Source organism: Hoplias malabaricus, chromosome X2 (genome assembly GCF_029633855.1).
Source record: "Hoplias malabaricus isolate fHopMal1 chromosome X2, fHopMal1.hap1, whole genome shotgun sequence".
Lineage (NCBI taxonomy): Eukaryota > Metazoa > Chordata > Actinopteri > Characiformes > Erythrinidae > Hoplias > Hoplias malabaricus.
In genome coordinates this window covers 585,952-612,821 of record NC_089819.1, presented here as the reverse complement: position 1 = coordinate 612,821, position 26,870 = coordinate 585,952, and the positions used below count along the sequence as shown (strand labels likewise).

At 38.2% G+C, this 26,870-nt stretch overlaps 1 protein-coding gene across 1 annotated transcript in view; it reads left to right on the top strand.

Annotated features, from left to right (window-relative positions):
• Nucleotides 1-26,870, top strand: part of LOC136676184 (diacylglycerol kinase zeta-like) — a 130,772-nt gene that overhangs the window by 59,931 nt on the left and 43,971 nt on the right. The window contains exons 22-26 of the mRNA XM_066653025.1: nt 2,505-2,605; nt 4,725-4,804; nt 11,583-11,652; nt 15,231-15,271; nt 15,446-15,642. Coding sequence (XP_066509122.1) covers nt 2,505-2,605; nt 4,725-4,804; nt 11,583-11,652; nt 15,231-15,271; nt 15,446-15,642 — 489 coding nt within the window. The remainder of the gene's footprint in view (nt 1-2,504; nt 2,606-4,724; nt 4,805-11,582; nt 11,653-15,230; nt 15,272-15,445; nt 15,643-26,870) is intronic.

Here is a 26,870-nt window from a genome sequence, read left to right as displayed (position 1 = left end):
ACACCTTTTATATCATTGTGATGATCCAATGACCTATAGTAAGGAGATTAGGGCTTACAAGTTGCATATGGTCAAATGAGGACTCAGCAAATCCCTTCAGCAAAAATAAAATAGTTTTTGTATAAAATAACCTTTTTTTCAAGTGCCATTCCTATATTTATTTCTTGTTTTTACCTACAAAATTATTTCCTGGAAAATGTCTGAAAAATGCAAAGACACACATGTAAAGATAGTGGCCAGCAGTTAGCTTGACATTTACTGACCACTTAACCATCTGAGCTCACTTATACACATTCACTTCATTTTTCTGTGTTCTTGTGCCCGTTCCTGGGCGGTAGGTCATGGTTTCATTTCTCTGTATTGTGAATTGAAGGAGCTGCAGATGTTGGAGGCCAACACACACACACACGCTTGATAGGTGTAGCTGACAGGAGATAGACATTTCTCTCGCTCGCTTTCTCTCTCTCTCTCTCTCTCTCTCTCTCTCTCTGAGTCGATCTATCTTGCCCTCACTCTGTCAACTCCATAACTGCGTCCGTTCTGAGCTGTGTTTATGTTTGCACAGCCACTTTAGACCCACTTCCATCACTCTGCCTTGAAAATAAATGTGTGCTAAATGCAGACACGTCCAATAAACCCAAACAAGCCTCACTTAATAAGATTATTATTGCTCTCTTTTTCTGTGCAGTTTAGTTAATTTCACACACGACTGCTTCTGTGATGACTTTAGCTTCAACGCAGCCCCTCGACCTCTTGTAAATTTCCCCATTTAAGAAGGAAATGCTGAGGGTGGAGGCTAATTAGCTGTCTGCAAAGAAGACACAGACATGGTGGACTCCAGTGCACTGCCTACTGACCATCTGTTTAACAGGAGCCAGACACACACAAACAAGCTCAAAAATCTGGAAAAGCACTAATGTTGCCTTAATGTTGCCTTAATTACATAGTGTTTGTTTAAGTGTGTGTGTGTGTAGGAGCTGCTTTTCTTACAATTTTCTCTGTATTTATATTAGTCAGCAATCTCAAGTGTGTGTGTGTGTGTGTGTGTGAGAGAGAGAGAGAGATCAGACACCTTCTCAGACAGCATCTGTTCTGGAGAGATGTTGGAGTGTGTTCCTGCTTCTGTTTTCTCTTGAAATATGCCATTGCCTCCAGACAGATGATTCTAGCGCCTTCTAGATTACATTTTTCTTTGTGGTCTCTCTAAATCCATTAAACTACAATTTATGTGACTAAATTTACTACATTACTAAAAATCTGCAATTAGGAATCTTCTTTCAAACAGCTACAAAAAAGCTAGCTGTTCAATTCCAAATGGACCAAAGCATTTTTTTCTGTAATCTATGAGCAAAATAATTGCCCCAGTAAAGTGAAGAATTGTTTTCCCTCACCACAAACACAATATCTATTGATTAGTAAGTTGTTTCCTGCCTGTGATGAGAATATGGACTTGTGGATATGTGAGAGAGAGAGAGAGATCAGACACCTTCTCAGACAGCATCTGTTCTGGAGAGATGATGGAGTGTGTTTCTGGGTTTCGCTTTATGTCACCCTCTTCTATGTGCTTGTATTAGTCAGCAGCACCACAGAGGACTATGTCTGTGTGTGTATGTTTGTATTTTAATAACACTTACTGTAGTGTTGGACACTGATGTAACTGATGATTTTTCCAGAGTTATTAGACTAAGATTCATGCAAATAAAGGGAAGATTTCTGGAAGTAAAGCTCAAAACCTGTAGTCCACTAGGACTATCATCATCAGACGTTTTCTTCTTTCTGATAGGGGAAAATAACTCTTAATTCAGATCTGGAGAAATTTGAAAATAAATTTAGCCCTTGTTGTTTCTAATAGAAGAAATTGTTTAAAATGCAAGAAAATTCAGTCAATCGAAGATGATGCTCTCTCCTTGTGTCGGTTTCCTCAGAGAAACGACTCAAAAAGTGTTCATGGGTGTGTGAGTGTGTATGTGTATGTGTGTGTGCGTGTGTTTGTCGCCCTGTGAAGGACTGTGTACCTGCCTTGCGCCCAGTGATTCTGGGTAGGGTCCAGACCCACTGCAACCCTGAACTGGATAAGCGGTTTCAGATAATGAATGAATTAATTAAAGAAGTTGCTTCTTATCACCCAGTTCACTATTGGACTATTTGGATTACAGATCTTATTTATCTGAATGGATTTTACGAAGTTCTTACTCAAACAGGAAAATTGACAAGTGCCAGAAGACTTTAATCAATCACAGAAAAAAGATAAAAGCTGTTAGAAACATAAAGGGAATTCTTTGGGTCACATTTAGACAAATTTAAACTAAGACAATTATTTTAATATACCAATTTCAAATGTTTGAAAACTTTGCATATAGGTTATGGCTTTATGGTTTTAAGCAGTTTATCAGATGCTAGGTAATATATATGTATATAATGTATATATCATTGTATCCTACAATGTAAAAATAAACTGTTCTTTATAATTTTGATTCTCTCTCTCTCTCTCTCTCTCCCTCCAGTCAGCAGCCATTCCCAGAGAGGTTACGGATCCGAGTGAACCGCATCAGCATGCATGACTATGAGGCTCTACACTATCACAAAGAAAAACTCAAAGAAGCCTGTGAGTGTATACAAGATACACAAACCTTAGTAAGACCCTGAAGCAACAATTCCCAGCCCCATCTCTCCCACATTCACAGCTTTCACAGCTTTAGTACACTTGGTTCAAAACATTGGATCATTATCAAGCTTTTCATGAGATGCATAGAAATGAGAAAAGGAAATTAAATAGGGGAGAAGTGCATATATTTTTCTTTTTTTATTAGATTAATTTTTTTCTTGCTTTAAACACAGCAGATTTTCATGATGAGCAGACACATTAAATTCCCCTGAATTAATGAAAAAACACTTCACATTAGTTTACTTTAGAAATAAGGAAGGATTTAGCTTTTTCTTGTAAAACTAACATATTTGAAGGTTTTCCACCTATTTAAATACATGGGCTGTCCCCTTTTAAAACACTAGATGTCAGTACACGAAAACACTGCCATTCATGCTTCCCCATGCATACATACATGCAAATGAACTCGATTGCTATTTAGGACAATGGAGTTGCAGTGTCTTCAAACAGAAGCTCTAGAGCATTATCTCTACCCTGGGTACAGCACGCCATCTTCTAGTGCTCCACTTACAGGTCAAACTAGAAGGCACTGCCATAGTTTTTGTGCTGTTCAAACTGCCTTCGCCTGCAAACATAAAACACACACACCTGGCTCTCCTCTCTCTCGCTGTCACACACTCTTCACACCTATAAAGGGCTTAGACAAAACTGGCAACAGGCAGAGAGAGCGAGTGAATGCAAAAAAAAAAGAACAAGTCTGAATTGAATTACAGAAGGATGGTCTGATGTTGCTAAGCAACAGAGCATTCCTCAATAAAGAGCACCCTCTTGTGCTCTCTCTCTTTCCCTCTCTCTTTCTCTCTCTCTCCTCATCGCTCCCTCCTCTTGTCTTCTCTAGAGGCAGTCTTATCATTTCACAAATACTACTGTGATGGCGTAAAAGTCATTTACTAAAGATGTGGCTAAATTGAGGCAGCTCAGAGAGGTGTGTTGTGGTGCTCTATGAGCGCCCCTCACCAACACACAAAACTAAATTCAACTGATGATTCAACCATGTAGTGGATGAAACATTGTACTGTGTACAACTACTTATCTAAATATAAGAACATTATGCCATTAGCAAAAGGACTGTGTTGGTGTAGCTGTGTAACTGGACCATTCCCTGCTTCTATTTTCTCTTGAAATATGCCATTGCCTCCAGACTGATGATTCTAGTGCCTTCTAGATTACATTTGTCTTTGTGGTCTCTCTAAATCTACTTAAACTACAATTTATGTGACTAAATTTACTACATTATTAAAAATCTGCAATTAGGAATCTTCTTTCAAACAGCTACAAAAAAGCTAGCTGTTCAATTCCAAATGGACCAAAGCTTTTTTTTCTGTAATCTATGAGCAAAATAATTGCCCCAGTAAAGTGAAGAATTGTTTTCCCTCACCACAAACACAATATCTATTGATTAGTAAGTTGTTTCCTGCTTGTGATGAGAATATGGACTTAGATATGGAAGCAGATAAACTTTTAAGTGGTTTCGTTATACTCCCAATTATTGACAGTTATTGATGAGCAAGTTTTTCTTTCTTTCTCTATCTACTATTTCAGCAATATCTGACTCACCCCAAAAATCACCAAAGGAAAAAACACATGTTTGTTTGTTTGTTTGTTTGTTTTTTTTGTGTGAATGCCACAGGCCGGCAAAGCAAATGGGAAAAGTGCTATCTTGCAAGCTGGAGCCTACAGCTCAATGGAAGTGTAATTTTGGTATTATCAACAGTGGCAGACCATCACAGCAGTCTGTGGAGGAAAATGCCCCATTATTTGTTTAATCCGACATCTTTTAATGTTCTCACATTTTTGATGAACTTTTAATGGAATTTAAACCTGCTGAACTCCATAGCTTTAAATCAGCTGTGTTAAGCTCTGCTTAGTTTGGCGTCTCTGCCTTTTTAATATGCAAGGTTTGTCTTCTGTAAAGGCTGTTAGCAGAAATGTGGGTCAGGTGTTGCAAAACAGCAAAGCCCTACTTTATCAAGCCAATGATGGAATGACTCTTTTTTTTTCTTTTTATTCCTTCTCTCTCTCTCTTCTCTGTTGCTTTCTCGCTCTATCCATCTCCCAGCAATCCCATTGGGGCTTATCGTCATCCCTGGAGACAGTGACCTGGAAACCTGCCGAGTACACATCGAAAGATTGCAAGAGGTAGAGCGAGAGCAAGGGGCCTTGGGTGGGTGGTGGGGGAGTTTCGGAGGAAAAGAGAGAGGAAGAGAGAGAAAATTGAGAGAGGAGTTTAAGGGAGTTAGAGAGAGAAGAAGTGAATGGGGGGATAGAGTGGAAAAATAGAAAACGAGAATAAATGAGATTGAGAGAGGGTGGAGAAGAGAGTAAATAGAGAGAAGCAGGAGGTGAACAGGAGAAAAAAGGGGGAAGAACAGATAGGAATTAAAGGGAGGAGTACACTGAATGAGCACAAGGACTAGGAAGAAGAGAGGAGTGTAAAGGAGAGGAAAGAGGGAACTGGGAGAAAGGTGGTAAATGAGTGTGAGGAACATAGGAGAGGAAGCGTAAAAATGGCAAAGTAATGAGAGGGAGAAAAAGTAGGAAGAGGGATAAGAAATGGAAGTCAAGGACAAAGACTGAAAAAGAAAGAGACAGAGATGAAAGAGAATGCGGGTTTGAGGCAGACTATATATGGTGAAAGTAAATGGGAAGACATTATAGAAAAAAAAAACATGAACATTATAGGAAAAATGTGCTGAAACCTATGATGAAAATGATAATGATGGATGAGACTCCAGAAAGATATTCCTGGTGACGGCGCTTTAAACTAGAGCACTAATGTATACCCACCAATCACAGACTTAAGCTGGAGAAATATGCTAATGAGCCCCTTTGTTTTGCTTTGTTAAACTCTTTTTGGTTTTGAACAGGGGAATGGAGAGAGGTCTCCCTTACACACACACACACACACACACACACACACACACAATTCTTCCCTGCAATTGTTAATGAAGGACCCCAGGCAGTAAATAGGGCGTGAAATGTGCTGCAATTTGAGATCTCTGTAGTGCAGCTGGGTATTTATCTGCTAATTCATTTTCCATACTCACTCAAATACACATGCACACTCGCACAAACTCCCACAAGTAAATTGTAGGAACATTAAAAAACACAAAAAGCTTAGAAATACACTGTTCTGAGTTTAGTGGTGTCCAGTGCCTTATAGATATGCATGCGTGCTATGTTTATGTATAGTGTGAATGGTCTAGAAAAGGTAATTTGATAATCTAATGGGAGTTTCTGATAAACATTTTTTTCTATTCAGTGGTCATAATAATTAATTTTTTTTTATATTTTGTGTAGTCATTTTTTGTCCATTGCAAATTTAAAGATTTATACCCTATGCTAAATACATTTTTCATGTCGATATTATGAATAGTTTGGGAAGACTAACAAAATAAATAGAACTATATATTGTAACTAGAGGTCTGCATTTCCAGGAGGAAACGCGAGATGTTGCGCCGCTGAAACCCCTGTCCCCCGATCTCCCGCTTAAAGCAAGGTCGGCGGTACGGAAAACCCGCGTGGGTCGCTATGGTGAAGGTGTTGACTGCTAAGCTGCTGGTAGTGGGATGTTAAGAGAGCACTCTTCCACAGCAGTTTGCATTGGACTCTATGGCGCTCCGTAGGCCGTGAATGGAAAACGAAACATTTTGAATTCCACCTTTAAAAACAATTCCACCTTAAGAAACCCAGAATTGTATTGAGATGTCCACATCGCAGGCCAAAAGAGACTTAAAAGCAAAAAAAGATGGCCAATACATTTTAAATACCACCTTAAGAAACCCACAATTTTATTGAGACGTCCACCTTTAAAAATGACCACGTGAAATAAAGCTTAAAATGTTGAAAAGACAGCCAGTATATTGTGAATGAGGTATTCTTTAAAAATTCCACCTTAAGAAACCCTGGATAATTAAGACGTCCCCCTTAAAAATGACCTTTAAAGTGTTAGAGACTGCCTATGTCCTTCACACCTCTCCCCCTCAGTTTTTGCCTCTGCCCCTCCCCCCTCTCTCTCTCTCTCTCTCTCTCTCTCTCTCTCTCTCTCACACGTACGCTCACAGAATACAACTGACAGACTCACGATTCAATGAATCACCCGTAGCTCGAAAATTTTTCCCAACCAGAATTGAACGAAACATACCGTAGCGACAAGGACAGTCTGGCGCTCAAGATGGTGTAAAAAAAAATTGTGTTTGAGAAAGGGGAAATTTCTCCACCATTTAAAATTTAAATGAAAGTATAAGGAAGTTATGGTGAAATGTTCGGCAGAAAATTGAAAAAGAAAAAAATAATTTCAATGCGTTCCTATGGGAGCGTACCCACCCTCTGAACAAATGCTTATAGCTCGGAAAGATTTCCCCACATCACTTAACCGTATATACCGTTGCGACAAGGAGAGTCTGGGGATCAATATGGTAAATAAATATGCAGATTAAGTGAGAACTGAGCATGTTATGAGGAGTTAAATACAGGAGAAAAATTTAGAAACCGCACTCTGAGCCGTTCGAAAAATACAATGTGTATTAAAACGGACGTGATGGGACCCGGTATGCCCGGGTCCGACCGTCTGAAATCCTGTGTCCGTAGCTTGAAAAATGACTGAGTTAGAGCGCTTTGAAAATTAATTCCATAGAAATGACTGGGGAAAAACGGAGCGAAAAACGAGTGTAGCGGACGAACGAGTACGGGTATTGGAAAGCTGTATACAAGCCCACTTCGTCGCTATAGGACGCACGATTCCCAGTCGATAGCTCGAAAACTGCGAGACTAGTTAAGTGGACAAGAAACGCGGAATAATAATTTAAAAAACCAAATCGGATAACAATATATTACGTGTTGCTGCTTAAAGCAGCAGGCACAACATAATTATATATCTCTTAGTCGCTAGGCTCCATTAAAATCTTGGAGTAGTTAATTACTTATAGGAAAACTCCAAATCGTGAAGCATAGTTTGTAGTCTATGGTCAAGGTTTATGTATATGTGTATTTTTGGGTGTTTTATATGCTGGGGTTTCCTGCAGGACTTTGTGTCGTGTCACCCGTCTCTGCAGCGGCTCGTGCTCCAGGTGGGTGAGACAGCTGGGAGGTGAGAGAGACAGGCTCAGAGCAATTAGGAACAAGCTTGGAAAACATAATGCACAGTATTGTTTATGCAGTGAGCACATGCACTCACACAGGCACATTTTTTATTTTTTTAGTTTATTTATTTATTTACATACTCGTTTTATTTATTTATTTATTTTTTCTGAAAAAGAGGAACTTGTTGACCTCTGCTCCTGACCAGGATTCTTTTGGATTTTTGGAGGATGTTTTGTGTTCCCCTGAGTGGGAGACTGAAGTGGAAAACAGATGTTTGTTAGAAAAAAGGGGGCTTCCTTTTGGACTGAGGTGGATTGTCCTCTCTGCCATCATGTTTATCCCCTAACCCCTCTCCCCATATCCACTTCTGTTTACCCCAAATCCGACTATACTCACACACACACACACACACACACACACACACACACACACACACACTGTCTTCTGTCCGTGGTTTGAGGGGATGTTACATAAGCTTCAATTAATTTTTTGGCGACTTACCATAACCCTAACCATAACTATTACAACGCTAACCCTAATTTTAACCATAAATCATCTTCAACAAGGGACTTGATTTTTGTCCTCACAGTATCTGTGTGTAAATATATTTTGGTCTCCACAACAATATGAATATCTACACAACTCCTCCCTACATCCCCCCCACTCCATTCCCCCATCCCACACACATATGCACTTGAGCTTTAATAGGGCCTATATTTTTGGTTCCATTGTATTGATACCAAACCCAAAAATCTCTTCAGACCTGACTACCACAAAAATGAGGTGAAGTAAAACTCTACATTATTAATAAAAACCCTACATTATTGGCTGTTAAAATACATTAGTGGGAGTGACAGCCATCAGATCACTGATGAAGAAGTTTCACTTTAATGAATGCTGACACCAGTGTGAGTGACTCTTTAATTTCAGTTCGTATGCTGTAAGAATAATGTGGTAAATACCATATCACAAAGGGGCGGTGAGTAACTTGAATTTACGTTTTTAATTCAAGCCAAAACTGACATGAATTAGGTGTACAAATAAGTTTTAAAGTGTTTTTTTTGTGTGTGTGTGTGTGTGTGTGTGTGTGTGAAACAAATTCGTATAATACGAAATTCAGACATTCACATGCTCTTTTGTAGTTTTATAGTACCTGTTGTGTAGTATTAAAGATGACATCTGTCAAGTAATTCAACAAAAAGAACCTAAAAATTAGTTTGAATTTTGAAAATGGCAAGTGAGAACAATGAATTTGTCACTGTATTCATTTTGAGTTCCTTTAAGGATGATGTGGTCCAGAAGCATGTGCATCCATTTGTTCTGCTCTTGGGGCTAATATTGTATCTAAAAAATGTGTGGATTTTGGTTTAGACTATTTAAACGTCTTGATGTTAACGATCATGGCCATGGCCCATAAATAGTTTTTAATAAAATGACAATGGTTGTTTTTTAATACTAGGCAATAGACTATTTTATTTATGAATTACAATTACATTACGATGGGCGGCACGGTGGGTGCAGCAGGTAGTGTTGCAGTCACACAGCTCCAGGAATCTGGAGGTTGTGAGTTTAAGTCCCACTCCGGTCGACTGTCTGTGAGGAGTTTGGTGTGTTCTCCTCGTGTCCACGTGGGTTTCCTCTGGGTGCTCCTGTTTCCTCCCACGGTCCAAAACCACGTTGGTAGATGGATTGGCGACTCACGTGTTCATATGAGTGAGTGTGTGTGTCCTGTGAAGGACTGGCACCCCCTCTAGGGTGTGTTCCTGCCTTGTGCCCAGTGATTCCGGGTAGGCTCCGGACCCACCGCCGCCCTGAACTGGATAAGCAGTTACAGATAGTGAATAAATGAATTACGTTACAGTACAATTACAGTGTAGTATATTACACAAATATTCTTTACAACTTATTTGTACACCTAATGTATATGAAAAGATTGTGACTATATTTCATGCTCTAACACATACACATACATCATTTAGAATTCAATATCTTCCCTTTAGTCATTCCTCCTTGTTCCTAAGCGCTCCTCAGATGTGTTTAGTTTTGTTTGTGAGACTAGATGTTAGCTTGTGTGGAGTTATTAACTTGTGTATTTATTGTTTAATGGCTTTTGCATGCATGTGTGTGGAAAGTGCTGTCATGCAAGTATCAGTAGAGTGTGGCTCTTCAGCTGCATGCTTAGAACTTTTAAACTGTTTTTTTATATTTTCATTTTAATCTGATATTGTATTGGTGTTTTGGGAAAATCGATCTCTGCTATTAAATGCAAGCTTTCATTACACCCTCTTTGGTTTATGCAGTGGAGGAATTTCTTCCACCTTTATGATTACTTTATCCATTTTACCACCTCTTGCTATGTTTCCGTTTGGTAAAACTGCCTCCAGGTAAATGCACACAACCACGATAAGAGCATTAAGCCCAGCTGGCAACTCTGAAGACTGTCTTGAAAAATAAATCTCATACATGCATCTAGGGCTGGATAATATGGACAAAATTTATATCACAGTATATTTCTTAATTGTGGTTGATACATTATAATTTTAATATCAATATAAACAATATAGAAGCCACAGAAAAGCTGCCAAGAGCAAACAAGAAACTTGATATCATGGTCAAACAAAAACCTTATGGTGCTGTCAATATTAATATTAATTGTTCAATCATTCATTCATTCAGTCTGTAACCACTTATTCTGTTCATGGTTGCAGTGGGTCCAAAGTCTCAAGGCAACACAACTGTGGACACTTGAGTAACCAATCCTTCTGTTTGTTTTTGGACTGTGGGAGTAAACAAGAACACCGAGAGGAATCCCATACAAACACAGGGAGAACACACCAAACTCCTCAAAGACGAACCCACAACCCCAGGACCCTGGAGCTGTGTTACAGCAACACTAACTTTTGCACCACTGTGCCACCCGATATTAATAGTGTTAAAACAAAATTTAAATTGAGTGCAATGAAGTAAGGGGGCAGCACTCTATAATGAATATTAGTCAGTGACTAATGCTGTTAATAATGTATATTGAAATATTGAAAATGTGTTTAAAAATAATGTCATTTTTATTTATTCATTCATTCATTCATTATCTGTAACCGCTTATCCAGTTCAGGGTCGCGGTGGGTCCAGAGCGTACCCGGCGCAAGGCAGGAATACACCCTGGAGGGGGCGCCAGTCCTTCACAGAGCAACACAGACATACACACACACTCACTCACACACTCACAATTTTGAGTCACCCATCCACCTACCAACAAGTGTTTTTGGACTGTGGGAGGAAACCGGAGCACCCGGAGGAAACCCACGTGGACACGGGGAGAACACACCAACTCCTCATAGACAGTCACCCGAGCGGGAATCAAACCCACAACCTCCAGGCCCCTGGAGCTGTGTGACTGCGACACTACCTGCTGCGCCACCGTGCCGCCCCATTTTTATTTAAACATTTAATATTGTGATATATTGATATATATGTGATATATATTGAATTATTCTCCAGCCCTAGGTGTGTCATATCTCACATTTGTTTTTTAACTCACTTTTATTCAATTGTAAATGTACCAGTGTGAACTGAAATTAATGTGTAAGTTTTTTTTTTTTTTGCTCAGTCTGGACCAAGGGAATCAAACTACAAGTCTGAACACACCCTAAACATTCTATTTTTAATATATTATGTAAAGATTCATATGGGTGGTTTGTTAAAAAGGTAAAATGCATCTGATAATAATCATTCATTGATGTGTTAACTTACAAGAGTTGAACACTTGCTTTCTTTCCTTTCCCCCCCCCCCTCTCTTGTTTCCTGTAATATTCTTCCTCGCTATCCTGTACTGCAGGCAGGTGATGAGGCCAAGTCAAAAACACTGTCGTCTCAGAGACTGTCACCAAAGTGGTGTTTCCTGGACTGTAAGTAATGCTTTAGAGTTACTTTTCAGAGCCACTTTTTATTTTTTGCTCATGTCTCACTCGGTTGTGTCTGGACATTCATTTGAATGATGCAGTGGTGTCACACTTGAATCAAACCTAACTTCCTGTTTAATTTCTCCATAATGGTGTAGGCCTTGCTCCAAGGATAGAGATGAATCTGATAAGTGATCAGTTCCGAAAGGTTAGAGGTAAATGGAGTTAGCTCTGAGATCAATGCTACGGCATGTGAATAATGAAAGAGGAAAGTGTTATGTAAATGTTACAAACCCACAGCTTCTCCTGAGGTACTACAACATGGCACCCTGTCTCTTTTGCCCTCTTACCCCAACCTCGAAGAAGAGCAATGCTGCTCAGTGCCCCAACTGTGATTAAATAAAGGTTAAGAAAGGTTTTGACTGAGAAGTGAGTATCCACACTGACATTTCAGCTCTAATGAACTGGTCATTACTATGCCAGCATTACTTTCAGAGGGGGGAGGGGGTGATAGATGAAGAGAGAGAGAGAGAGGGAGGGAGGGAGGTGCCATTTGTGTACATTAATTGGATGTCTGACATGATGGACTCAGTGGGGTTTTCTCCCTGTGCCAATTCTCACTTCCAGACCAGCTCTGATTGTGCTCATTTCTCATGGAACAGAAGCCATAAAAACACACACACTGACACAGTATTAGCTACTGAGCTTACACTGTGAAACAGGATCTACAAATGCCATGGAAACAGACTTCAGACCTCAAATGAACCTGGCAAAAAAAGTGTACCAACCACAACCATTAATGCTAACATCACCATGTGCTCTCAAACCATTAAAGCCTTCTTTGTATCCTTCGAAACAATTAGAATTTCAGAACCTACCACCTAGCTTTGCAGAACCATTACAGTAAACACCATTACTCTGGTCAGAGCCATTAAGTATGTCTGAAACCATCACATATGTCACTGTGCTCTCAGATTCATAACCATAAAACTCTGTGGCCAGAAAAAAGAAAAAGAAACCTCCAAAAAGCATGGGAATCCCAAATTATGGACCAGTTCAGCAAGCACTACTCTACTCTAAAATCATTATAGCTAGTGATACCCAAGAAAGAAAAAACATCAAAGTTAGGGTTCCTCTACATCCGAACAGGGATCTAGCCAAATTTGCATTTTAGCATGAGAAACATCAACTGTAATAGATATGTTTTCTTTAGTGCTACCTTTTGCTATTTTTTTTTATCTCTATGGTCCATCAATAATCTCCTTTCTGTTATTATGTGTCTATCCCAAACCATACTTCTCTACATATACATTTTAACATTTACCATTTACACATAACATTTATCTATTCTCCAGAAACATTATACCCATCTCTATTCAGACTGTTCTTTTTAAACTTTAAACTTTTTAAGAGCTGAATTAAACATAAGTGATCTGGAATCAGGAGAATTAATAGTGTAATTTAGTTTTACCCTTAAGTTACAGCAGTTTATTATGAATAAGCATGGGAATGGTGGTATTCCCTTCACTCTCTGCAAAAGGGAATATAACAATTAGATGTCAGGAAGCAAAGATGGCTTTTATTCTTTAATTAACTCTTTAATCCTTTGTTAAACGATCTGCAGTTTTTCTGTTTTTCTGTTTGAGGCATAATTTCACTGTTGCAGTCAGAGAGGACACACTTAGCAAAGAAAAAAACAAAGCAAATACATATCATTCTCCCCACCTTTCTCAACAACCTTTAAATAAATGACAGTTAGGTCCATCTCAGAATTTTATTTATATTTTTGTAATGGTCTATTAAAACATGATCAGAGGCTGTAGTAAACAAGAAACAATCCACCTTGAAAAACTGTAGCGAAATCTTGGTTGTAGGTTCAGCTGAAGTCATTTGCTTATTTAATCATTGTTTTGGTATTGAACTGAACCAGGGCACAGCTGTCAAAACTGCCTTAAAATCTTGGCAGCCATTTTGTGCAGAACTAGACGACTTCCCTTCATATAGCAGAGGAAGGGGAGGGAAATCAGAGAAAGATAAATTCAGAATTAGGTCTTTCAGGGTTGATGAGAGACATGCATTAAGGAAGGTTTAACAGAAACTTGAAAACCTCTGATTTTTACCCCTCATTTCCTCTACTGGATGGAACTCACAGTATTGCAATATGTTCTAAGTAGATCAACGTGTGAGTTGCTATTTAAGTTTGAATTAAGCTAATGTGAAATTATACCATCAGTGGGTGCTGATAGAATCCGTACCACTTTTGAGAACTTTCAGACTTCCATCCATCCATTATCTGTAACCCTTATCCAATTTAGGGTCGCGTGGGGTCCAGAGCCTACATGGAATCATCGGGCGCAAGGCGGGAATACACCCTGGAGGGGACGCCAGTCCTTCACAGGGCAACACAGACACATACACATTCACTCACACCTACGGACACTTTCGAGTCGCCAATCCACCTGCAACGTGTGTTTTTGGACTGTGGGAGGAAACCGGAGCAACTTTCAGACTTCGGGGTTTTATTTATTTATTTATTTATTATCAGGTATGATAGTGGTTAATCAAATGCATACAGCATTATTTTGGGTTTCTGAGGGTATAGTCCAGGGGTGGGCAATCTTATCCGCAAAGGGCCGGTGTGGCTGCTGGATTTAAGTCCATTCAGGCTCAAGCACACCTGATTTCACTCCTTTAATTAGTTGACTTGAGTAAAACAAATGATCATGTGACCTCCTGGTTGGTTGGAACAAAAACCAGCAGCCACACCGGCCCTTTGCGGATAAGATTGCCCACCCCTGGTATAGTCAATGGAAGAGCTACAAGATAACATTTTTGTTGGTGGTTTTATATATGCTTTCATATATGTTCCAAGTTTATATACAAGAAGCTTATTCTATGAAATAAGAATTAACTTAAAAAAACATAAATAAATAAAAAAAACAGCCTACACTGTTGAGTCTGAAACACCTGCAGGTGTGTTCAAATAGAACCCAGGTCTCTCACATGTAAGCCAATGGTGTTACTGTACCACACCAACCACAAACAGTTTCAACATCGAGATTTCTTCATATATCAGTGTGTTTTAAGGCTTCACTGTTTTCAAATGATTTCAGTTAATTCCTCTCAATATATAACTTCACAATTGCTCAGTGATCACTCTAAATACATCAACAGTACAAGCCAGTAGCTAATTAATTCGCTTGGGGGAATTGAGCTGGTTACAAGAGTAGGATTTGTAATCTGCCTGGGGTCTTCACAAATGGTTCCGTCTGAGCTGACCTCTGACTTTGTCTAAAACATTTGTTTTAATTAAAATGTGTTAAAATGTGAGGTTAGGAACGATAGGGAATGTTTCATCCATTGTCTCCTACTCTCCTTTATGCATCCTAACATTTTTTTGTTAGGTGTCCTCAGTTTTCAGCCTACAGTTTTCAAATGGTGCCTCTTTTTAATTCCTTTTACAATCAATATACAGTGCCACTAATGTTCATCAGTGGCCACTATAGGAAAGAAATAGCCTTTAAGTACTGTTACATTGCCATTAGGAAACCTCTAATGTGTACCTTTAATCTTGTTTCTTGTAGCGACAACAGCTGATCGATTCTACAGGATTGATCGAGCCCAGGTGAGACTGAATAATGGGACCAATGCACTTGTACTCACTCATTACTAATTATTCTTGTGGGTTTTAATAACATTTATAGACTTCACATAGAGTCAGTTTACATTTCATCTTCTTTGTATGGAAATCTTGAGACATTCCAGTTTAAGGTCATAATGAAAGATGCATTTTGTTTAGGAGCATCTTCATTACGTGACGGAGATTTCTCAGGACGAGCTGTTTATTTTAGACCCAGAACTGGTAGTCACGGAAACTGTGAGCACATCCCCAGGCATGCCTGACCTGCTAGACTCATCGGGAGAGAACTCTTCAGCTCAGCAAAAATTTTCCTTCCCATCATCCTCCTCTTCTCCGCCTTCCTCTCCAGTGCCCAGGTCAGACATTGTACTTTGAAACATTAGCTCAAAAAATCTTTGAAGCCTTTTAGGCTGTTTGCTGTTAATTATGTCTCTAACGATGTTTTGATTAATGAACTGAAGTGCAGGCCCCTTTAGAGCAGAGGACACTTTTATAGTCACGTAATTACCACTAATATTAGAGCTGTGAATATGGCACTGTTGTAGATTAGATTTATACTATACTGCCTGATGTAGGTCACAAGAGAGGTGTAAATTTTGGTGATTAATTTACTGTTTTAGTTTGTTGTTCAAACATTAGCATTTATATTAAAAGGGACATATTATGCATAACTCACATTTCGCATGCTTTTATATTTCCATTTGGGTCTCTACTGCTACTGTAAACAGTCCAAGCATGAAAAATAACCATCCATCCATTTTCTCTGAGTCAGCTGAAAGATTATGGTGACGTCACATTAAGGAAATTTGCATAGACCCACCCTGGCACCACCCCTCACCTGTGTAAATATGAGATTGGTGGGGCATGGCCAGCAACAGTTTATTTGCATAAAAGTGACAGAGCCCTTAAACGGCTCAATCTGAAAGGGACTGAAACTGGCAAGAGTTGAGCTGGTGAGATCTCTTTATGTGAGAATGATTTCGTGCAAAGAACTTCATGAACGTGTTTTGCATAGCCCAGCCTTTCTCAGCCAGGGTGCCGACAAAAATATTCTGACATTACTGACATAAAAATAAAATGATAGGTACAAAATTTTAAATGAAAATGTAGCTCATTAGCTGCCTCGCACATCATCATAATTTGTGTGTGTGGGTGTGTGCGCGCTCGTTCGTCCGTTCGTTAGTTGCGTGGCTTCAGATCTAAGCTCACACTCTGGTGCTCATTTGTGGAACAGGGCAGGTATGAGATGTTTCCCTTATGCAGTGAACATTCAAACAGCAGAACACTGTCGGAGCTTCTCTCTCAGCATCTGAAAATGAAAAAACAGTTTGACTGGGTCTATGCCCCTTGGAGTTCATGTGCACTTGCCATTGCTGGTACAGAAGCAACTGGCAGAGATCAGGGAATATCGCACAATAAAAATCAAATTTCAAGACATTGCTTTGGATACCTTTTGGATATCTTTGGAGAATGAGTACCCAGTAGTTTCAAGCTGTGCCACTGAAATTCTTCTACCCTTCTCTACAACGTATTTCTGTGAACTGAGCTTTCTGAGCCTAACTTACATCAAGAACAAGTACAGAGAGCGACTGAGAGCTGTGGACCAGGGGCTCCCTGTCTGTGTCTCATCCATTCCTGCCAGAATAGGGCGGTTGTATGCATCGTCCCAAGCTCAGATTTCCCATTGATTGTAAGTCACATTTACCCCTTTCTGTCTTATGGTGTCGGTAGTCACTTATGGTGTGTGTAGGCTGTCAGATGGATGCAGAGCCATGTTTTTAAATACATTTTAGGTTGGAGTAACTTGAAATTTTGCATACTTTTAATTCATGCCCTGAGAGAAAAAAGGTTGAGAAATGCTGGTATAGCCCATAGACTTATTCTAACTTGTAATATGTACCATTTACATGGTAATGTATTAGTTGCATATTCAAACTGTATTCAAAATATGTCTACTTTATTTTTTTAGAAAATGTGTTTTAAGGGCTGTGGGTTACTGCTGTATTCTTTCATGTATACAAAATGGGCCTCATTCCTGAAAGGCGTGCAGAACGATTTTTCATTTGCAAAACTTTCATTTTCATTTTTTCATAAATATCTGGATTCATCTATATGTTCGTAATGTAAGTAGATGCATACAAAATTTACACCTGCTCCTGAAAATGTGTAATTTGTGCTTTTGTGTTCAAAATACGCTGAAAGAGTCACCTGATATGACTACACTTTAAATTAATCAATTAATTAATTATTTAAAAATATACAGACTAAATAATTAAATAATAATTCAATAAAAAAATCTAACGAAATCTTTCCTCTTCCTAATACAGCCTGTAATTTAGAGCAATTTACACTAAGTAAAGGGCAATTGTTTGCTAAATTATTTTGCTACTCATGTGGTCAGTCAGTTACTTAATGTGGTTTAATCCAATATAATAGTATAGGGTCTGTAATACCCATTTGTGTAAATGGATGATCTTGCCCTGCTGCTGGATTTAACAGAGAACCCTGCGGAAAGGACTTTAGTGTCTTTGGAGACTGTACAGGTTCATGGTTCAATAGCTGTGACTACTCACTGGTTAGTTAACTTTTGAGAGGCATTCATTTGTATTTTTGCAACATTTTAGAATCAGCTTTGAGAAGGGAGTCCAACAGATCCCTTACTGTTCTCAAACCTGTAGGTGCTGTCCGTGCTTGGCTCCTTGGACACTGGAACATTTTAAGTCCTCAATCATCCAAGTACCATCCTAGGAATTTTAAGCTATTATACTTAACAAACTGCAACTGGCACAGTGTATAAATGTGCATGGTCGTGCACTTCTAGTATTTATAACTTGCTTCATACAAGACAAATGCATTTAAAGCATGCAAAGCAGGAATAAAAAACACAGGTATTTATCCCTCTATGAGAGACCATAGATAGTCAAATGGCCCAAAACTCATCAAAGGAGGTTGTGTCAAAAATAAACGCTTTTAGCTTCCAAGCATGTTCCCACAATTTTTGCAAAATCATGCAGGAAAAACTGTAGTTAATGTGCAGTTTTGTGCAAATGTTTTAGGCACCTAAAACTGTAATTATTATTTTTTGTATTGTATCTTCTCAGTAAGAGTGGTGGTTTTATAAAATGATGTAGAATTACAGTAAATACAAAAATATAATAAAATCAAAAGAACTTTTAAAGTGGTAAATGTGTTGTGAGTGTTGTGGTAAATGTCAGGATTGGATGGTAACCTCAGGTAATACTAGACTGCCACGAGGGGAGATTGGAAAAAAGGGTTAAACAACCAACACATTAAAAAATAAAGTATTACAACTTACTAAAATAAGGCTATTTTTATTTATTCTAATATTAGTTTTATTAGCAAATAAACTCTTTCTGCTCAGATACATAACTTCCAGTAACATCTAGTATTTTCAGGTGCCTAAAACCTTTGCACTGTATTTATATCTCTTTGAATAGCATAATCCATCTAATGCCTGGCTATAATAGTCCATATGTGAGTAAAACATTAAATATAGAATGAAAATTAAAGGTGCAAATTTGAATGCACTTGTTGTTTTCCGCTGAGAACAGTTGTTTTCTTTCAAGATTTTGAAGGCGTTTTTCAGGAATATACATTTACTCATAAATCAGATGCAATTGCAGCTTGCTTGTGTTTTTACAAATGTTTCGTGAATAAGGCCCAATGTGTTCAAAGGTTTGTGTATATGGTGAATTCCCCTCTTGGAACGTTCACCCATTGTTCACACAGATGTCCATATGTGCATGTATCTCCATAAAAAAAAAATCCGGAGAAAAGGATTTCAGATGTGCTGCAAATATTCATTTAAAGTAGATAAAATAAGTCATGCCAGATGAAAGACATTCATTTTGTCAGAATAAATACAAGCTTTATTTTTGAATACCCCCAACATTCATCATCTCTGTGCAATTTCATCATTGCTTTTATTATAACTGTTTTCAGAACATGTTTTCTATTTATTTTTAATATACAGGATAAAAATAGTTTTTGGTAATGGACCAGGAGCAGCAAATGGAGATTAGGCTCAAAAACCCTGGAATTTATTTATTTATTTATTTTTTAAAATCTTGTACTGGTTTAAAAAAATGCAATCTCAGTGCATAAAAATGTAATATATGTGCAATGAAATACACACAAAGAGATGCACATTGACCATTCACATTCTGTGAAATCAACTTGTACATGTGTGAGGTGTGTGGGATTGTGTGTGTGCGAGATGGAGCAGGGTGTAGAAAAAAAAGAAACGTTCCCCCTCCAGCGCTGCGCTTGATCTGCACCTCTATTTATAGATGCCTGAAAAATCCATACAACACCACGACTTGTGCTAATCTCCCAGTGAGGAGGGCTGCATGGGAGCGTGTATGCATATATTTGTGGGTGTGTGTGGGTGTATGAGTGGCTTGATTTTGGTATATGCCGTTTGGTATATGATTGGAAAAGGCAAGCAGTGATGTTCGAGTGTTCTTTCACTTGAAGAAGACGACTTCATTTTATATGATTGTTTACATGAAAAATGGTCTCAGACTTTTACACAGCAGACAGACCTAATGTTCTGTGAACATGAAGGAAAAATAGTTTCTATTTGGTTTCTATTTCTTATCTTTTTATTTCCCTTTCAGACAGATATAGATTGCCAGTGTATCCACCTGTGTGTGTGTGTGTGTGTGTGTGTACTTATGTATCATAGCTGTCCAAACAAAAACATGCATCTCCAAAATAGTAACTGTATATCTTACATTTGAATTGAAGGTTTATTCGTCATGACATTTTCATGCAATGTTCAAATGTGGACAGTCGCTGTGTTCAAATGATGTAGAAAACTAAAGATAGATACATGTTTTTCTTTGAACTGTGATGATACATGTGTATCCTTGATTTTACTCTTTTTGTCAGGACATGGCAGTGAAGATATTCATTGGTCCCCATAAGAAATGTTATTTACACATATTTCAGTTTATTAAAGTTGTCAAAGTATTACCTCCAGGGTGCTGATAGAGGCTACAGCTTCCTGTTGAGTTCCTTCTAGCTTGGAGTTAGAAATAGCTGTATTTATCTATAATAACACATGTACTCCTGTTAAAAAAAAAAAAGGGTTGCTTGCCAGCCATTTATGTGCAAATGTAAAAGGTACTGGCTGTGTGCTGCTCTTTAGTGTTACAAATCAAACATTCACTGCAACCATTATTGTCATTCAACACACACAGCCTCTTACTGCTGTTCAACAATCAAATATCAACTGCAGGTTTATGAAAACAGTCACATGCAAAATTTGTTCATTTTTCAGTGTTTAAAAAAAAAAATCTGGAGGGAGCAAAGAGTTCACGTGGCCCCATACGCAGCAGTTTCTATCACAGTGAGCATTAACTTCAGAATTTCAGCAAGTTATAAGTTTGAATATTGGGTTGCTTACGCCACAGTTTTCAATCACTGTGTTCCATGTGTTCATGCTTTCAGTCAGTTCAGGGCACAGTTTTGGCTGAATGCTTGTTCACGGGTTTCTGAATTCAGTATAAAGCCATGAATACAGCAGGTGTGCGGTGCTTTTTTTCCATGGAAGACCGATAGGAAGTTACCATGTCGTCAGCATTACCAGTGTGTGTGAATGTGTATGCATGTGTGCGTGCGTGTGTGTGTGTGAGCATTCACCTCATTAAACTGGATTCTAATATTGAAGGAAACTGTGCTGCAGCCATGCTTTTCATGCCTTGAACCAAAGTCTCTGCAGAGTTGGAGCACGTTGTGCCTGTGACATTGCCATGCACTCGTGAAGTTAACTTCTTAAAAGCGCACACACACAAAAACCCTAAACATGAGTCTTCAGCTTTTATTCGATGCTTGAGAATGATTGAATATGACTTTTTTTTTTTTTTTGGGAGAGGTCCAGAGTCTCACTATGGTAAGGACCCTGACTGCCACAAAGCATCAGATGTAAACCAGAACTCTCTGCTTAAGGCATTTCAGTATCTCAATATGCTGTAGATAACATCTCATAGTCATTCTCAATATCACATATTTCCACCTGTGCTGTTTCCTCACAGGCTTGTCACTTTAGAAATGTTCCCGTTATTTTATAGGTGGGCAAAAATCAGCTTCTATTGACAAGCTTAAAACATATAGATTCATAACAATCCCTTGTTCCATAAAGAATAAAGCCTTGTAGGAAGTTCAGCAGAAAATTGGCTAGAAAAAACAGGTAGCACTGATAAACACTGCATGGTACTCAGTTAGAAAAAAATCCAGCATTTGTGTCTTGGTTTTTGTATATTTTGTGCACAGAATTATACTGACAATTGGTGCTTGAATACATGAGTGTTACTGGTTGGGATTTGTTTTACATGCAGAGGATAAAGTTGGTGTTTTGAATTTGAAGTCTATGGTACGTACCCTACTCTGCTTTTTTGCTTTTCCATTAGGTAAATTTAGTCCCTTTTTTATTATAATTTTTGGTTTCCATCTGACTCTCTTTTCTATCTGACAGTGGTAGCTTGAAAAATTATGCTGTGGTCTTTTGAAGAGTCTCTTAGAGTGTTGGCAGAAGAAAGAATCCAGACAGACCTGGACAGTGCAACAAGGAACTGAAAAATATGTAGTGATCTGTTTGAACTGATGTGCGGGTCCATGTTCTGTCCAAAAAAATGTGCATACATAATGGGCAGACAGCACTTAACCTTATCCCTGCTGCTGTTGTAGTTTCTGAGGGCCGTGGTTCTGCTACGTTTTGTGAAAGAGCTGTAGTCGTGGAAATCGAACCTGGTACCAGGTCCCAAAAAGGGTTGAGTAGAGTAAAGTAGAATATGTACCATGGAGTGGAATAGTGCCTATTGATACTATGTCTCCAGATGTTTAAAGAGAACGTCTATAATTGTGGGGAAATGCAGTTCTCCTTGGTTTGCTTGCATTCAGAAGCTACATATCTTTGAAGGTAGAATGGTATGTTTGACAAGGAAAATGACTTCTGTTTGTACATGGATGGAGTTGAACTTGTCTGTAAGTTTTTATTCACTGTTTGAATTACCACAGAAACTCATTTGTAGCTCAAGTTGTTTCATGGGTTTTTTTTTTTTTTGGTCTATTTACTTTCATGCAGTTAGCAGTCTACTAGCCAAGTCATTTTGTTATTTTTCTCGTTTACTGATTTACTAGGGATTAAAATTGTGAACGTTGCCTTTAAGGTGCACCCATTGTAGACAATGTGCTCATTATGTCAGTAGAAAAAGCTTAAAACTAAATGGGATGCTATGGAGGAGCTGCACATGACCTTAATGTCACCATGCAGAAATTGAAGTGGGAGATAGAGGTATAAAGCCCCCTAGCACTAGGTTTTGAAGCCGTGCTGCTTCTGTTTTCTAGAGCGATTCTGCTTTATCCAATCCCTCTGGGATGAGCTGAAGTGGCTCTTGTAATCTAAGCTTAATCATCCAGCATCAGTACCTCACCTCACCAACGTTTATGTGGCTGATAGCAATCCAGTCCTCACAAATTTCAAAGGAGAACAAACTCTGTAATACCATTCAGAAGAAACTTAGTTTGAGAAGCTCCACTAGCTTATTAAAATATTAAAGGTAATATTATACTTATAATATTTTTTCTTCTATTTTTGATATTATGATATTATTGATGTGCTGTGAGCTAGTGTGAAGAACAAAGTTTGTTTCCAGATAATCCACATAGATAAACAGTACACTTGGTTTAACACAATGAAGTATTTAACCTCCATAAAACTAGGTATTGGATGATAACCTTAAATAATACTGGACTGCCACATAGAGAGATTCGGATAGGGTTAAATCAACACATTAACAATCAAACAATATTTTGGACTGTGGGAGGAAACTGGAGCACCCGGTGGAAACCCACGCGGACACGGGGAGAACACACCAGACTCTTCACAGACAGTCACTGGACTTTAACCCACAACCCCTGGATCCTGCAGCTGTGTGACTGCAACATTACCTACTGCCCCACCGTGCCGCCCCATTCACAATCAGATTATCACTATTTAATTTTCTTTGTGGTTTTCTTCAGTAAAACATGGTATAAAGTGAGCCATTCTAAATATGTTCAGGTTCTTACAAAAGTCCAGAGACTCACTATTACACAGAGTGCAAAAACTTTAGTCTCTCCAGTCACAGTGCTGGGCCCATGATTATGTCAGAGTGTACCGATGAAGCTTAAACGAGCAAAACAATAATAAGGAGCGTAGGAAAAAATTGAACAGATTGAATATGTTGGAAACGCTGAAACAGAGAAGAGTGAACCAAGCAAAAATGGCTAAAAAAAAGATCTGCTGCTACTGGTGCCTCAATACTGGCTACTCTTGCTGTATAAGTAACAGGTGTGTTAAATTCAGAAAAGCTAGGGTTAGGGTTAATTTCCCTAAAGAGATTAAAAAAGAGATTTTTCTCTCTTCTCCTCTCTGCAGAAAACTGCTGTGGTATATGACCCTTTTGGTATTTTGACCAAAGCAAGTCACACAGGTTTCAGTAAAGAGCTGTGCTGACTTTCGTAACATGGTTATAATATGTCAAAAATAATCTAGTTAATATTAATATTAATCGCCCTGAAATTGGCCCAAAACCTGATAATTTCATAACCAGGCTATATATTATCCATATCCATATTGTGGAGCAGACCTCTAATCCAGCCCCAGAGAACACACTTGTGTATCTGTGAGGCTGCTCTGGGTCATTCCTACTGTTCCCAAACCTTTGTACATTATATAAGTAAGGTCAGTAAACATCAGATTGCTGGCACTGTGGTTAAACCTTATCCCCCTACGCTCAGCCCACACTAAAAGTAGAGAGATGTTTGGTATATTTTAGTTATTGTTATATTGTAGTTGTTGTTTCCTGTATTGCAGCCCATTGGATATTAATATTCCCCCAAAAAATGATCCTAATACTTGCAGATCCAGAATGTTGATTATATAATATAATCAATACTGAAACTCAACATGACATGCCTCAGAGCACTTGCATTTGGAATCAGATGATGTAATACATGCATCAGTGGCTGCTACATATGCGCCATCCATTGAGTCCAAAATTCACTCCAATCACAGCCATATGCTGACTATATTACATAATTGTAACTGATTGAAAAATCTGATTGTTCTACAAGTTTGTAATTGAATGACGGGGTGCTCACCGTGTTTCTGATGAAATGGCCAGTCACATGTTTTGAAGTTCGTTTGCCGGCCTCTCTCCACGGCCCCCAGAAAGTTGATTCTGGTTCCTAGGTGCCTAATGATCAAAACCAAATGTTTCTTTTATCTCACAAGCTGTTAGAACTGTTTGTGACATGGCTTTCTTGATCTTGTCTGCATCTAAAGCACACATTGTGAATTATTAAAGTAACATCAGATACATTTGTTATTGTGCAGTGAGCTGTGTTCGTCCTCATTGTGAAATATTTGTTCTTTCTGGCTTTACTTTAGCAGTGTGTTTATGAGGCATTACCAGGCAATATGAACTGATATCCCTGAGCAAAAACAGTCTCCAAGCTGTTTGTGCCTCCATTTCAACTTCCTGAACAGTCAATTCATTAAAACAGTTGTTGACTTTCTGTATTTCTCTTGGCCAGGCATCAGACATTCCACAGAGCTTTTATCATCTCCCCCCTAACCTTTTGTTTTACGTTTTTTCTTACTTTTTTTAAATTATTTTTTTATTGATTCATGTTTGTTTATTTATTTACTTACTTACTTACTTCCCTCTTGCTTTTCTCTCTACCATTTTTAGGTACTTTTCAGTTTGTGTTGTATTTGAAGCCTACATCCTCGTACAAGCATACACACACAGACACATATTCAGCTATATTTTTTGGATTGTTGCACTCTTGATCACTCTGGGGGATGGAATAATGATCCCACACTGAGTCAACGCACTTTTTTAGCTCCACTTGCATATAAAAAGATGACACAAACAGGTGAGTTTAGCCTGTGGGTGGAGGTCTGTGGTATTGAGAAAGCTTTGACCTAGCTTTGGTGTTATACAACTTTTAACCCCTCTTATATTCGCTTAGGAAAAGTCTGAACTTTTTTTTTTTCAAATAGAAAAAAATGCTGAATTACACAACCCTAAACAACAGTAGCCTAGTAATGCACACTCTCAGAAAGAACTGTCGCTGTGGTTGTACCTTCAAGTGTACATATTACTTTAAAGTACTTTTATCTAGGGAACATATTTGTGCCATATTCTCTATTAATGGTAGATTTTTAAGGTTTGTTGTTTTCATACTCCCAATTTCATCTACATGACTCTGTGTTCTTTTTATATGTTTTTATATGTTCTGTAGTGAAATATAACAAATATTCACCTCTCCTTCTGTAAAAGTGAATTTAATGTAACACAACTGGATTATAAAATCACTGTTGCACTTTTAAAAGGACATTTACACAGTGTGTAACTTAAATAAAATATAATGTACCTGTACAGTACCTTTGGCATTATAAATTTTACAACTTAAAGTTGTTCATGTGGCGGTGATATTCCGTAAATTACAGAAGCTGAAAGTCCCTATAACACTTGAAGTGATTTGGTTTAATTACCTACGATCAGTCATATTGAAGAGCCACATAATGAGTTCTGTGATGTTTGAGTAGCTTGATTTGTACAAGAGATCAGAGCATAATAAGATGGAGCAGCTTCATGAAAGATAAAGTCAAATATGCAAATCTAGAGAGATCAGACAGTGATTAGACAGCACAGATGTAGCGAATCTAAGCTTCTGTTGCATGTGTCAGCTTTCATTTGTCAGGAGTTTTTAGACCATACAAATATCTTTGACAGCTTTTGGTTTTGCTAAAGGAATGAAATGGCAAATGCCCACTGGCTTGCAATGAAACAGTGGGTTCTTTTCTAAATGTGTCAGATCTTATTGTATTTGGTGATGGATCATATGTGTAGATTAGTTAGACTGAAAAAAGCTGGAGTGCTCTTTTCAGTGATTAGCCTACTGTTTAAACTTCAAATAAATGCAGACCACTTCTCGAAATATTTCTGCTTCTGTGTTTCTCATATCCTCTCAAAAAATCACACCAGAGCACATTTTTATTCAAATCAGAGTGCCACAGTTCAATGCAAATGCTGCACTAGCTGGAATCTAGTGTGTTCTGCACATGAACTTTGTGTGTCTATATATATATATATATATATATATATATATATATATATATATATATATATATATATACAGTACTGTGCAGCAGAAGTCTTAGGCACCTAAGATAATTATTTATACTAATGCCTTCTCAGTAAGCGTGGTGCTTGTATAAATTTATATATAATCACAGCAAGTACAAAAAATATTATAAAACTTATTAAGAAAAAGAAATATAAGATCTTTTTTTCTCTATAACATAGTAGGTTTGAGTGAGTTTGAAGAACAATGTTCTGTTCAGATTCTCTTTGATTGCATGAATTTGTTAAATCAACACCACACAATATTTAAAATCATTATTTATTAACCGGTAAAACTAGGTATTGGATGATAACCTCAAATAATATGGACTGCCACGAGGAGAGATTTGAAAAAAGTTAAACCACCACATTCACACACAGAA